We start from the raw sequence: 13,957 nt of genomic DNA, 5'->3' as shown, positions 1-13,957 counted from the left end.
GGCACACCCTGTGGCGCCATGGCCGCCGCGCTACCCGCGGTCGTGGAGGAGCTCCTGAGCGAGATGGCCGCCGCGGTGCAGGAGGGCGCGCGAAGTACGGGCGAGGGCGTCTGCGGCGGCGCGGTGGGCCGGCGGCGGCGGCGGGGGCGGGGCGTCCGGCCTGCGCGGCGCGGGTCCGCACGCCGCCCCGCACCCTCGTGGCGCCCCATCGGCGTTTCTCTCCCATGTGGTTCTACTTGTAAATCCCTTGCTCGCTTAAAGGGGAAAAAGGTGAAACTGGGCGAGCGAAAATCAAGTGTATTCGGCAGATACCGCGGGCACGCGCAGCTGCGGGAGCCCCGCCCCTCAGGGAGCGAGCGGCCCGCGGGCCGAGGCGCGGAAAATTGCCGGGCACGCGGGGCGGGGGCGGGGGGGAAGCGGGGGGGAAGCGGGGGGCGGGAGCGGGGGCCCGGCGGGGCGGGAGCGGGGGGGAAGCGGGGGCCGGCGGGGCGCGGCGGGGCGGGGCAGGAGTGGGGCCCTTCCGCGAGATACGGAAAAGCGAATTTTTGAATAGTATTCCTCAGAATTTTGCGTTACTAAGCTTATTTCTCAAATTCTGATGTTACCTTTAACATTTTCATACACTTTGTTCAGAAAATAAGTATTTTAGGCCCACAAAACCCAAATACGTAGGCCATTACTGGACCACATCTGGCTGTTGTGCAGGTACCTTTTTCCCGCTGACCAGCAGAGGATCCCTGTGACCGTGCTCAGCGACATCACTGAGAGATGATGGCAGGGTGTGTGCGCAGCGTGCTGGGATGGGGGGACACTCAGACTCAAAATGCGTCCACCAGCCGGGCGCAGTGACTCAGCCTGTAACCTCAGCGCCCTGGGAGGCTGAGGCAGGAGGATCGCTTGAGCCCGGAGTTTGAGGTTGCGGTGAGCTTACGATGATGCCACTGTACTTTATAGCCCGGGTGACAGAGACAGACTCTGTCTCAAAAAAAAAAAAAAAAAAAAATGCATTGAACTAATTAGAACTACTCTTCTGATGTAAAAATGGCCATCTTATAAATAACAAGTCAACTTAGGCCACCAAACTGCCGCTGTTTATTCACTGGGTAGCTTTTGTTTTGCAAGTACTGTACTGTACTTTAAAAGGGTTTGAGTTGCTTACAGTTTTTAAAGAACTGAGAAAAGTAAGCCAACTAATTTTATTTTCTCGTTTCAGTCAAAACTAACAAGACTTAAGTATGTATGCTTAAAAGATGAGGCCGGCCAGGTATTCAAACATAATTGGATTCTAGAAAGAGTGGAGAAAAAGCTAACTGAAACAGTTGTTCTGGGACTCTAAGATTCGGTGGCCTGAGGGTTTGGACTGCCGTCACTTTACACAAGGATTGCCAGAACTGAGCTCTGTGTCAGAATGGATTAATCCATACACTGACAGTCTTGAAGGGGCCTAATGGGTGCCCTTGCCACCTGTGCCTCAGACGCAGTGACTGCTGTTGATTCGTGTTTATTTGCAGCAGAACTGTTTTCTGCTCTTTCAAAGTCTTTGTTCTAGATAGTCGTACACCTTTCCTGACCCCCATACTTCAGTGGTAATTTTTTGAGATCAAGATTCCAAGTTTACACTTACATGATGGTGGTCACAGCACAGCCATATAGGAAGCTATTAACACTCTTCCTTTCCTGTGCAACATTATGGTTTCCCTGGAGTTTTAACTGCCTTGGTTTTGTTTGTTTGCTTGTTTAGTTTTCTATGTGTTCATCCCTAATTCAACCTTACACACTTTACCAGTGTTCTCAATCTTCATTCAGGATGTTCAGATGAATGAGGTGTTTGTCATTTTCATTTTCCTAAGAAATCTCTCCTAGAGCCTTCTGACTTGCCTAAATATGGACTGGCTGATCTCTTGGCTGTGTCTTGAGCTCTCCCTTCACCATTATTATCTGGGAGTTCTCTTTACATATATTGGGCCTTATGTTTAGTATATCCTACTTTTTTTTTTTTTTTTAGACAGAGTCTTGCTCTGTCACCCTGGGTAGAGTGCAGTGGTGTCATCATAGTGGTGTCATCATAGCTCACAGCAACCCCAAACTCCTGGGCTCAAGCGATCCTCCTCCTTCAACCTCCTGAATACCTGAGACTACAGGTGCTTTCCACCAGGCCCGGCTAATTTTTCTATTTTTAGTAGAGAAGGGGTCTTACTCTTGCTCAGGTTGGTCTTGAACTCCTGAGCTTAAGCAGTCCTCCTGCCTCGGCCTCCCAGAGTGTTAGGACTACAGGCGTGAACCTCTGTGCCCCGGCCCTACAATTTTCTTTTGCTTGTTTTACTACCTCGTTTTGTGGAGTGCATACTTGAGCTTCCTGCAGAAGGGGACACGAGCTGTACTTTTTGCATTTCTTAAAAAGTTCTTTTTCTGCCCTCACACTTAACTGATAGTTTGGCTAGGTATTGAATTATATGTTGGAAATAATATTTCTTCAGACATCTGAAAACATTTTTCCGCTATCTTCTAGCTTCTGTTGTTGCTCCTGATTTTGTATGTGCCTTTATTTTCTCTGGAAGTTTGAATTATCTTCTCTTTATAAGCAGTGTTCTGAACCTTCTGATAAGGTTTGTTTTACTCACTTCACTGTGTGGGCACCCAGTGGGCCCTTTTCAAGCTAGAAATTCGTATCCTTCGGTTCTGGGAAATTTTGAATTACCTGGGATTGATGACTTCCGTCCATCTGTTTTCTCTGTTTCTGGTAGTCGTATTATTCAGTTACCAAATGCCCTGTATTGATTATCCTTGTGACTGACTATGGCTCTTATATTTCATCTTTTTATTTCTCTACTTTCTTCAACTGTATCTTCCAGATTTTCTGTTGACTTTTTTATTTCTGCTATCATTCTTTTACTAAAGAAACCCGTTTTATTATACCTTGTGCCTGTTTTATGATTTCACTGACTTGTTTTTTCTCTGATAGTAAAGTTTTAATAATATTAATAATAGGCATTTGAAATTTTCTCTCTGCAATTTTTCCTTTCATTAGCTTTCTTCTGTTTGTTTGTTCTCTTCTTTCCTTTGTTGTCTGGTAATTCTTGTTGTCTAGTCATGTTTAAGAGTGAAAGACTAAAAAATGTATTGGAAGTTCTGGGCAGTGGAGGGGCTTATGGACTGTGAATGTCCCTATAGTTCTCACTAGGCCATTTAGTTGGGGGCAACCATTTCAGTGTCATTCCCACTTCCTTTGGGAAGTCCCCAAGGAAGACTTCCAGTTTCCTGTCTGCACGGTAAAGACCTGAGTGTCTGTGTCACGGGAGCCATACTGGGGAAGAGAACAGGAAATCCCCCCGGTTTCAGTGTGATGCTTTTACCCCCACTGTGCCTAGAATGTCCCCAGTCCAGATACCCTGTGTTTGAACTTACCCAGAAAATAAACCTAGTCTTTGCCAAAAGCAGGGAGAAGCAGTCACCTAAATCTAAGGAGGGTAACTGGGGTCCGACTGCTTCTTAAACTTACTTTCAAAGAGTCTTATTTTAGTATCTCTGCTTCATCTCTACCTTCAAAGCTATCTCATGCCACCAGTTTCTGAGGACTTTTTGGGAGTAGGGAGAGGTGGATTATGAACTATAAATCAGATTTGTACTTGGCTCTCCGCACTGCTAGTTTAGGATTCAGGTTTCTTGGGCCTTGTAAATTATTTTACATTCTTCTATCAGCTTCCAACATATCTGCTATTGTTTCTCTCTGTCTTTCTCATCCTTTGGAGTTTATACTTTTAAAAAAATCCTTTTAGTATTGTTTTAGTGAGGTTTGGGGAAGGCCTAAAGCTAAATGCGTAGGTTCAGTTCACCATTATACACAGAAGTCTTTTTAGTTATATAGTGTTTCTTAAGATTTTTGTCTGTGATCACTGCTTTAACATGATTAACTTTTTTTCCATTCTCGTTTTTACAGTTCCTGATGAGCATTTATTATCGTAAGTACACATCCTGTTGTGTTTGATTTTTTTTTTTTTTTAACCACTATGTGTTTTAAGAGCCAAATCCTTTCAACATCAACTCTTGATTTTAAAAATATTCTTACGGCCGGGCGCGGTGGCTCACGCCTGTAATCCTAGCACTCTGGGAGGCCGAGGCGGGTGGATCGCTCAAGGTCAGGAGTTCGAGACCAGCCTGAGCAAGAGCGAGACCCCGTCTCTACTAAAAATAGAAAGAAATTATATGGACAACTAAAAATATATATATAGAAAAATTAGCCGGGCATAGTGGCGCATGCCTGTAGTCCCAGCTACTCGGGAGGCTGAGGCAGGAGGATCGCTTGAATCCAGGAGTTTGAGGTTGCTGTGAGCTAGGCTGACGCCACGGCACTCACTCTAGCCTGGGCAACAAAGTGAGACTCTGTCTCAAAAAAAAAAAAAAAAAATATTCTTACTAAACTAGGAATAGTATTTTCTTGACATGATGGTTAAAAAACTGGCTCAAATGAATAGCCAGACACTGCATGGATGATACAAGGCATTCCTATATTGTCCTATTTGCCACTCTTGTTTAGCATGGTGCAGAAATGGTACCTATTACCCTAACACATGATTAAAAAATTAGAAGTATACCTATTTGCAAGGAAAAACAATTATTTATAGATGCTATAGCTACTTTTAAAAAAGACAAGAGAATAAAATAGAATGGCCAGTTATTTAAAAAATACAGAAATCAAAAATCATTTTCTTTCATACCACAAAGTTCAAAAATATAATTACATTCTCGGCCAGGCGCGGTGGCTCACGCCTGTAATCCTAGCACTCTGGGAGGCCGAGGCGGGTGGATCCTTTGAGCTCAGGAGTTCGAGACCAGCCTGAGCAAGAGTGAGACCCCCATCTCTACTAAAAATAGAAAGAAATTATATGGACAACTAAATATATACAGAAAAAATTAGCCGGGCGTGGTGGCACATGCCTGTAGTCCCAGCTACTCGAGAGGCTGAGGCAGGACGATTGCTTGAGCCCAGGAGTTTGAGGTTGCTGTGAGCTAGGCTGATGCCACGGCACTCTAGCCTGGGCAACAAAGTGAGACTCTGTCTCCAAAAAAAAAAATATATATATATATATATATATAATTACATTCTCAATAGCAACAAAAAAGTGAAAGCTACCTATGAATAAGTGACACTTAATTGCATATATACTCTTATATTTAAAAGTCCTGAAGAGTATACACCAACTTATACCAGTGTTTATCTTAAGGAGAAGGAAAGGGGTAGCATTTATAAAAGAGCTTTAACGTCTTCTCTGTTTCTTCAGTTTCTTTGTAAGAATTATATATTACTAGAAAAAAAAATACCACTTTAAAAAAGAAAATGGGCAAATAATAGAAGGATGCAAATACCCAAAAACTTTGGGGGAAAAAGGTAAATCTTACTAGTAGTCACCATAAAAATACAAGTTAAAATATTAAGGTAACTTTTCATCTATGAAACTAGCAACCATAGAAAAGATGTTGGCAAGAATACGAGGAAAGGGATAACTTATACTCTGCTAGTAGGAATGTGAATTGGAGGGTAATCTGTCAGAGGCTACAGGAGCTTTAAAACAGAAATTCCACTTGACTCAGAAATTCCACTTATAAGAATATCCCAGGGAAGTAATCATGGATATTCTATTTTTTTCTATTTTTGGTAGAGACAGGGTCTCCCTCTTGCTCATTCTGGTCTCGAACTCCTGAGCTCAAGCAATCCTTTCACCTCGGCCTCCCAGGGTGCTAGGATTACAGGCGTGAGCCACCGCGCCCAGCCAAGTCATATGAGTTCTTTAAAACACTAATTTTTCTTTTTTTTTTTTTGCTCCCTCCGCCCCGCCCCTAATTTTTCAATTTTAGTTCAACCCAGCCATTTTATTTTCCAGTTTATAAAAATAACCCACACGTTTAAAAAACTGTTTTATTGGATATAAAACATAAAAAGCATCAGCAATCATACCACCCAGTAATAATTACTCTTACATTTTGGTTTATTGCCTTTTTTTAAATTAAACTTTTTATTTTGAGATACTTGTAGATTTCCTTAAGAAAAAAAGTCAACACAGTTGAGAATTTATAAATATATAATTTTATTCCCAGCCTTTCTCGCCTAACATTATATCATAAGAATTTTCCACATATCAAATTTTTTTTCAGCTGGATAGTCTTATTACTAATCCAAAAACTACAAATTTAATACCTATCAGATGGTCAAACGTAATAAAGTCTGATGATACTGGTATTGGTGAGGACATGGAGAAAACAGGACTCTTGTACAGTGCTATTGGGGGTGCTGTTTCCTCTGTGGAAAGCTATTGGCAATACCTATTAAAGTTGAAAAATGCTCATATCTTAAGACCCAGCAATTCTATTTTTAGTTATATAACCAGGAAGAATTTTCCTATTTGTGTCCCAAGGGACATGGACAGGGATAATTGACTATTATTTATAATAGTATAAAATAGAAAAAGACTACCTATCAATAGAGTACTTAACAAATTGAAGGTAGTATGTACATATAATGGAATATTACTCAAAAATTAAATAAAAAGAACTACATCAATGTGCATCAATTAAAAAAAATGCATTGAGTGGAAAATGCAAGTTGCCAAAAGAAGCCTACAATATACCTTTGATATTTTAAAACTTACAAAACAATGCCATATACATACAAACACGCACATGTATATATATGTGTGTGCACATGTGTTCTATGTATAATAAAATATAAAAACATTAATAGGAAGGAAACCAACAAATGCATGTGGTTGCCTCAGGGATAAATGGAAGGTGGGAAGAAGTATAGGAGACTACAAAGAAGTATTAAGAGGGCTTTATCAGTAATAGTTTACTCATTTTATTTGAGAAAAAAATCCAAGAAGATCTGAAATACATGAACAAGATGTTGACATTTATTAATTCTGGGGAGTGAGTGAGTCCATGGGTTTTACTGTATTATCTTTTTTCCAAATTAAAATGAATTTTTAAAAAATGTTGAAGATAGTGATCCTTTGGGTCAAGTTACAGAGGTGACTTTGAGATCAGGCCTTCTAATCTGAAGTCTTTTTATTTCCTAGGCTGAAGTTTGTCTTTGGCTCATCAGCCATCCAGGCCTTGGACCTAGTTGATCGACAGTCCATCACCTTAATCTCATCACCTAGTGGAAGGCGTGTTTACCAGGTAGAAGTCTCTAGATCCAGGGGATGATCTCAATAGAAACCCCCGAGGATAAAATGTTTTCATGAATCTCTATGGAGGCTGGTGACCAGCTTTAAGTACTTCTTGGACTGTTGAAAAGTTTTTGACCCAACTTAGTAAAATTAACATACTAGTATTTATTTATTTATTCTTAGACAAAAATTATTTATATTTATGGCATATAACATGTTTTGAGATATGTAAACCTTATGGAATGACTAAATCAAGCTAATTAACATATCCATTACCTCACATCCTTATTTTTTTGTGGTGAGAACACTCAAAATCTACTTTCTTAGCAATTTTCAAGTATATAATGCCTTGTTGTTAACTATAGTCACCATGGTGTACAGTAGAGCTCCTGCCCTTACTCCTTCTAACTGAAATTTTGTACCCTTTGACCAGCATCTCCCCATGCTCCTCCCCCTGGCCCGGACCCCTGATAACCACCATTATTTCTACTTCTATGAGTTCAACTTCTTTAGATTCCACATACAAATGAGATGATGTGTTTATTTGTCTTTCTGCGCCTGGCTTATTTCACTTAAGATAATGATGTCCTCCAGGCATTATGGTAATTAAAATAAGATAAATATGACCTATTAACTCAGTAGCCTTTTGTAGGACCAGCAACGATGTGGAGAGGCTCTTAGTTCAGGCCTAATGGAGTATAGTCAACTTTTGCTTTCTGTTGTTGGGGAATAGAGGTACTCCCTCTCGCCAATGAATTTATTGACATTTTCATCTTATTCATTATCTCTTGTTTACAAGCAAAAGCGAAATGCATTTTGAGGTCCTTCCACATGCTTAGATCCATCTGTCAGAAATGATCTTTCAAAACTGTTGTCAAGAAGTATTTATTAAAGCGACAAACGGTGCTGAATGCAGGCAGTCTACCTGGACCTTAGTTTTGCCCTCTTGGAGCTTATAGGGATAGATAGATTAGTGAAGTAACAGCCTCTTATCAGACCCTGAATTACTTTCTTCTCTTACTGATAATACTCACCAAGAACCCAGCAAAATATTTCTTTTCAGGAAAGTGAAATGAAAAAAAGTAACAGTCACATCTGGCTGCCCCACACTGCCTGTCTTAGGAGACATGAGTGGACTATATATATAAGCAGTGGGCCAAACTCCACCTGCCTGACCCCTCCCTGTGCCCCAGTTTAGCTGTATGTGACAGGGCAGTAAGTGCAGCAGGGATTGAGGGAAGGGAATCTCTTGTGAATGAAATGAAAATATTGACAGTGGTGTCAAATTTTGTATCTGGCTTGGAAGGGGTGAAAAAGATAAAAAAAGAAGCCACCAGCTCTTGTATATAATCCAGCCTTTACTGAAGACCAGGAAGAGGGAAAATTTTCAGAGTTTAAATTCTGGTTTATTGGCCAGGCGTGGTGGTTCACGCCTGTAATGCTAGCATTCTGGGAGGCCAAGGCGGGAGGATCACTTGAGCTCAGGAGTTGGAGATCAGCCTGAGCAAAAGCAAGATGCCGTCTCTACTAAAAATAGAAGAAATTAGCCAGGCGTGGTGGTGCATGCCTGTAGTCCCACCTACTCAGGGCAGGAGGATTGCTTAAGCCCAGGAGTTTGAGGTTGCTGTGAGCTAGGCTGACGCCACGGCACTCTACTCAGGGCACCGGAGTGAGACTGTCTGAAAAAAAAAAAATTCTGGTTTATTTACAGTGAACTTCTCAGAGCTTATACCTGATCAGTTAACTCTCATTGAAAGACCATGTCAGTTAATTCTTAGGGAGTGAATGAGTTAAGCAAAGCCTGCTTGGGCAAATAGGTGCCTTTGCTTAGTCAGTTAACTTGCCATTCCACACGGTAGCATAACTTCACTGATCTGGCAAAATCTTCATGCATTTCTTCATTAAGGAAACGCAGTAAGTAGTGTGGGACGCTACAGTGACAACTTGTGGATGGTATCTTCCTACTCAAAAGAGACTGCCTATTAGAAGAATTTTCTCATTTATAGATTAACAATCAGAGTCACTGAACTTACTGTTTACACCTGAGGAAGTATTTGTTTTCTTTCCTAGTGTTTTTATTTTTGGTCTTTATGTAGCCAAGGGGCCTTCGAATTTTTCCTGTGTATTTTAGTTTTGGATGTTTGGTCTCAGTTCCATTATCAGCACAGTACTTGACCTGGGCAAGCAGACTTCTAACTGTCCTCTAGTTCTGTGATCTAGTCATTGGTAAAGTCTTAAAGATTTTTTTTTTTTTTTTTTGAGACAGAGTCTCACTCTGTTGCCCAGGCTAGAGTGCCGTGGCGTCAGCCTAGCTCACAGCAACCTCAGACTCCTGGGCTCAAGTGATCCTTCCACCTCAGCCTCCCAAGTAGCTGGGACTACAGGCATGCACCACCATGCCCGGCTAATTTTTCTATATATATGTTTTAGCTGTCCATATAATTTCTTTCTATTTTTAGTAGAGATGGGGTCTTGCTCTTGCTCAGGCTGGTCTCGAACTCCTGAGCTCAAACAACCCGCCTGACTCGGCCTCCCAGGGTGCTAGGATTACAGGCGTGAGCGACCGCGCCCGGCCAAGATTTTGTTTTAAGTATTTTAATTATTGTTGACTTTTTGTTCCTCCCAGTGGTCACCATGCCTTGTTTAAAGTGACTTAGTTTTGTAATTCACATCTGGTATAATATTACATTGCTTTATTAGTCATAAAATGCTAACTTCCTAGAATTGTGGCAGTCAGCTTGGACTTTGAATTAAATAAGGCTGTAGAAATCTTATACACCCTCGGTTTAACCTTAATGGTTACATTGTATAGTAATACAGTAAGAATTTGGCTTACTTCATGGTTGTATGAGATGATAAAAGTTAAGTTAGACAATGTCATGATACCCACCTAGTTAACTTTCCACAATCTTTATTCCATAGGTCAACCTTAATATTCTTATTGTATTCCAAGCGTAATGTATGTTGCTGTCACCAGAATTTTTAAACTTTTTATTAACTTTTTTGGTTTACTTGGGAAGGGGGATGCTTTAGTCAGGAGAGGCTAAATTATGCTCTAGTAACAATGACCCCAAATCTGAAAGGCTTACAAAAACAAAGTTTTTATATTTTATTCATGCAATATATCTATCTGGAGTTAATTGCAGCTCTACTCCAAAACATCTTCACTCAGGGATCGCAGCTGGTGGAGCAGCCCTATCTGGAACACTGTGCATCTCATAGCAGAGGAAAAAGAGGACATGGTACCCGACAGTTTCTGATGTTTCTGCTTGGCTACTCACATTTTGCTAAAGCAGGTCACATGGCCAGCCTGTATTTAACAGGACAAGAATGTATAATCCTTTTTCCAGAGAGAGGCATCAAACACAGGAAACAATAAATAATATAGTTTACCACTGTGAAGTAACATGTGAGACTGGGAATGGCCATAAACTAAAACTGTCCGTGAATGGGTGATCCAGGTGGGTCGCCCTCCTGGTAACCTGACTGGAACCGCAGTAGACTTCCTCCAAGTTAGGTTCCTACACGTCCAGCCATGGTCTGAGCATCCTCTTTCTGCATGTTGCTGTTTTTAAAAGCTCTGTCCTTCTGGGGATAAACATTCCAGACTATAATTGGGGAAGTAGGAGCAATTCCTGTAAGACGAGGTCATTTTTCCATTGAAGGAGCAAAGAATTAGATTATCCCTAAGGTCAATTTCCAGTTCTAAATATTTCTGACTCAGATTTTTGCTTGATTATTGGGTTCATTAGTTGTCCACTGCTAGAGAAGGGAGAAACAAATTCAGAATTTACTCTTTACACTATTTACTGTGTCAGGCAAATGAACATTTTACTTTGAGTCTCAGCCTTTGAAAGAAACAAGCAAAGGAACTTCTATAGAATTTCTCCCCATCCCTACGTCACCAGGCATTTATTCAGCATAATCCAGGGAGCATTCTGATGAATTGGGGACCCACACTAAGAAGGAACCAGTGAACCATTCAAATCAGTGTGAATCCCAGAGGCTTATGTCTCCTTAAGTAAATCTAGAGAGAAGAGACATAAAATAACTAAAGAGAGAAGAAATCTAAAGTTTTTCTCATTGGTAATAGTTTGAAGACCCAAGAATTATTCATGTCACTACTGGATGTTGTGGTTTTTCTTTAGGATTAAATGGAAAACAGTCTGCTTCAATGCTTTCCCTTCAGTTTAAATTTTCCAGACATGCTAGGGAAATTTCTCCATTGATACTCAGTGGTATGGGTGATATGTTCATAACATGTCAGAGCCTTGCAGTACAAAATAATGTAAAATGTGGCTTTTTAATATCTAATTTGTATGGGAACTGGAATCTTTAATGGGTACAGTAGGCATCTTCTTATCCAATCATCAGCCATTTCTGATAATCTAATAACCTCCAGGGAATTCCGACTTGGTCAAAAAACTGTACTGAGGTAGCTGCATTGTATGAACCACGGAACATGCGACAAACAAAAGCACAACACTTGAATCTGCTGTTTTTTCTTTGGTTAAAGCCTTCCCTGTTGCTTTATTCTCTGGGCAGGAGGGGAAAGAGGAAAGAATCCCAAGAGTGCTGACATTGTAATTCCCCCCCAAAAAGTCCTGGCTTTTTCATTCAGATTGCCATCTTAGAGCCTAAAACTGATTTGAAGGCCTTGCGGCAAATTCCTAAGTAGCAGTTCATTATAAAATAACCCTTGAGATATTTCTGCTTCCCTTGGACACATAAATTATGTGTCCAGTTTGGAAATTAACTCTAGGAATGAAGCCCTCAAAACAAAGTTTTTAGCTGTTGGTGGTAGAGAGACATAAGTGATTTCTCCAAAAACTTTGTCCATTCACTCTACAGACGCATGTTACTTTCCCTGTACCTCTCCTTTTTGTCCCTCTCGACTGCCACCAAGGCTGTGTGTTCTTAGACTGGGCCTCTCACCAGCCCTTCACCAATCTGTGTCCTCCTTCCATCCTGCTAGATGAGTAGGCAGATCTGGGCTTGCCCCTCTTCCTGAGACCTCTGTCCTGAACAGCTGAATCATCCCTACAGCAAAGTTCTTTGCTTTATTTGTTCACCCCACTCAAATGCTTTTCAAAAGCCTTTTCACTTCTTCCTGAACCGTACTCCTGCCCCACTGATCAGCGTTTCCCTGTTTCCTCACTCTCTTTAGGTATATGGTGGAAGCTTTAGAAATCTACACACATGCTATAAAATACCAAAGATCAAGAAACTCCACAATCAAATGTAGATAAGAATAGCTTTCCCCTCTACTTCTAACTGTAGTCAGCCCACGGAGTAGGCCCTATGAATCAGTAGTTATAGGGGCAAAACGGTTCGTATGGGTGGTTGAACTGGCGTGGAACTCTTCAGTTCCACTGTATGAAGTCCTAACGGGTAGAGCACTGACAGACAAGGAAGGAGGAGTCTGCACACTGGCAGGAAGAGAAGTCGAGTTTCCCCTTTCTTGTAAAACATCACTGCAGTTCTTCCCAGTACAATTTGCGGAGCAATTCTGAGTCGTTAAGTAGATAAAAAGGAAAGAACTGGTTTTTCCTGCACACCTTCTAAGATCTGACCCTATCTGTCTTTTTCTTCCCAGGTACTTGGAAGTTCCGGTAAAACATACATATGTTTGGCTTCTTGTCATTACTGTTCATGTCCTGCATTTGCTTTCTCAGTGCTACGGAAGGGTGAAAGCCTACTGGTGAGCAGGGGGAAGGCTCTTCCCATTATAGTCGAGCTAGGAGGGAAATTATTAGCCCTTACTTTGTGGTTTAAGAGTCATACAAAATGGCAATTTTACTACATGTTGAAACAAATAGTATTATAGTTTATTGTCCTTGACTTCAGTTAGTCATCTCTTTTGGGTTTAGCCTCCCAAAACGCAATGTCATTTTTAAAACTACATCAGTTTCCTGCATTTTTATTTCAAAGGTCATGGGTGCAGCTTTGGGAAGACAACAGAGTAGTCCTGGGAGTTGGCACTAGGGAATTAGATGGCCCAGTAAAAATATGCACTAAACTGGATATTAGCAACTTTGCATATCCCCACACATCTAGCCATGAGGTCTGTCTTCCCCCTACAGTAAGACGGCCTGGCGCCACAGTTTGCCCCCTGACTTGCACATGGTGCAGCAGTGCCTTTGCCAATTTCGCGAAGAGTCCAGAGCATCAAGCAGAAACAAAATACACTCACATACACTTTATTCCAAAGGGAAAGGCACTCCCCCTCTGAGAGCAAGTGGCTATTTTTTAAGTCTTGCCAGAGCAGAAAATAATGGCCTCCACTTCACTCTTCCCCTTTCTTTTATGCTGTTAACTTCTTAAATATCTTGGGACCTGGATGGTAAGTTGGATATCCCATTGTATAAGAGGCTACGTTCATAGCTGATGTGCCATAAATTTATTTCACCTGAAAAATGATAGCATTGAACTAGGGCCCCTTTAAAATCTAAAGCTATGTTCAGTGACATCAGATTCAACAGTTATCTCCCCAGAGGTGTGACAGGCCAACATATGTTAGAGTTTTACCGCCACCCCTCCCTGCCCCCCATCCCAGAAATACAACACAGTAGTTAAAGGAGTAGACTGTAGACTCTAAGCATATGGTTATAACACCTGTTCTGGTAGGGTAGCTGTCAGATTTAAATGAGATAATCCATGAGAAACATTTAGCAACATAGTGCCTCAAGGAATGTTAGTCATTGCTGTGGTAGCTCTCTGAAAGCAAGGAAGAAATATAACTTAGGACTAAAATGAGAAGCCTGTCTTGGTTTTCACCATGGCTTATATACCCT

The 13,957-nt window shown here is 41.2% G+C and overlaps 1 protein-coding gene across 1 annotated transcript in view; it reads left to right on the top strand.

The window, feature by feature from the left end:
• The first annotated feature begins 18 nt into the window (after nt 1-18).
• ZSWIM7 (zinc finger SWIM-type containing 7) overlaps nt 19-13,957 on the top strand; it is a 27,053-nt gene continuing 13,114 nt past the window's right edge. The window contains exons 1-4 of the mRNA XM_069481872.1: nt 19-94; nt 3,938-3,959; nt 7,071-7,173; nt 12,760-12,864. Coding sequence (XP_069337973.1) covers nt 19-94; nt 3,938-3,959; nt 7,071-7,173; nt 12,760-12,864 — 306 coding nt within the window. The remainder of the gene's footprint in view (nt 95-3,937; nt 3,960-7,070; nt 7,174-12,759; nt 12,865-13,957) is intronic.

This window comes from Eulemur rufifrons, chromosome 9 (genome assembly GCF_041146395.1).
Source record: "Eulemur rufifrons isolate Redbay chromosome 9, OSU_ERuf_1, whole genome shotgun sequence".
Classification (NCBI taxonomy): Eukaryota; Metazoa; Chordata; class Mammalia; order Primates; family Lemuridae; genus Eulemur; species Eulemur rufifrons.
The sequence above is the reverse complement of the archived record's forward strand: the minus strand, read 5'-3'. Positions and strand labels throughout refer to the sequence as shown.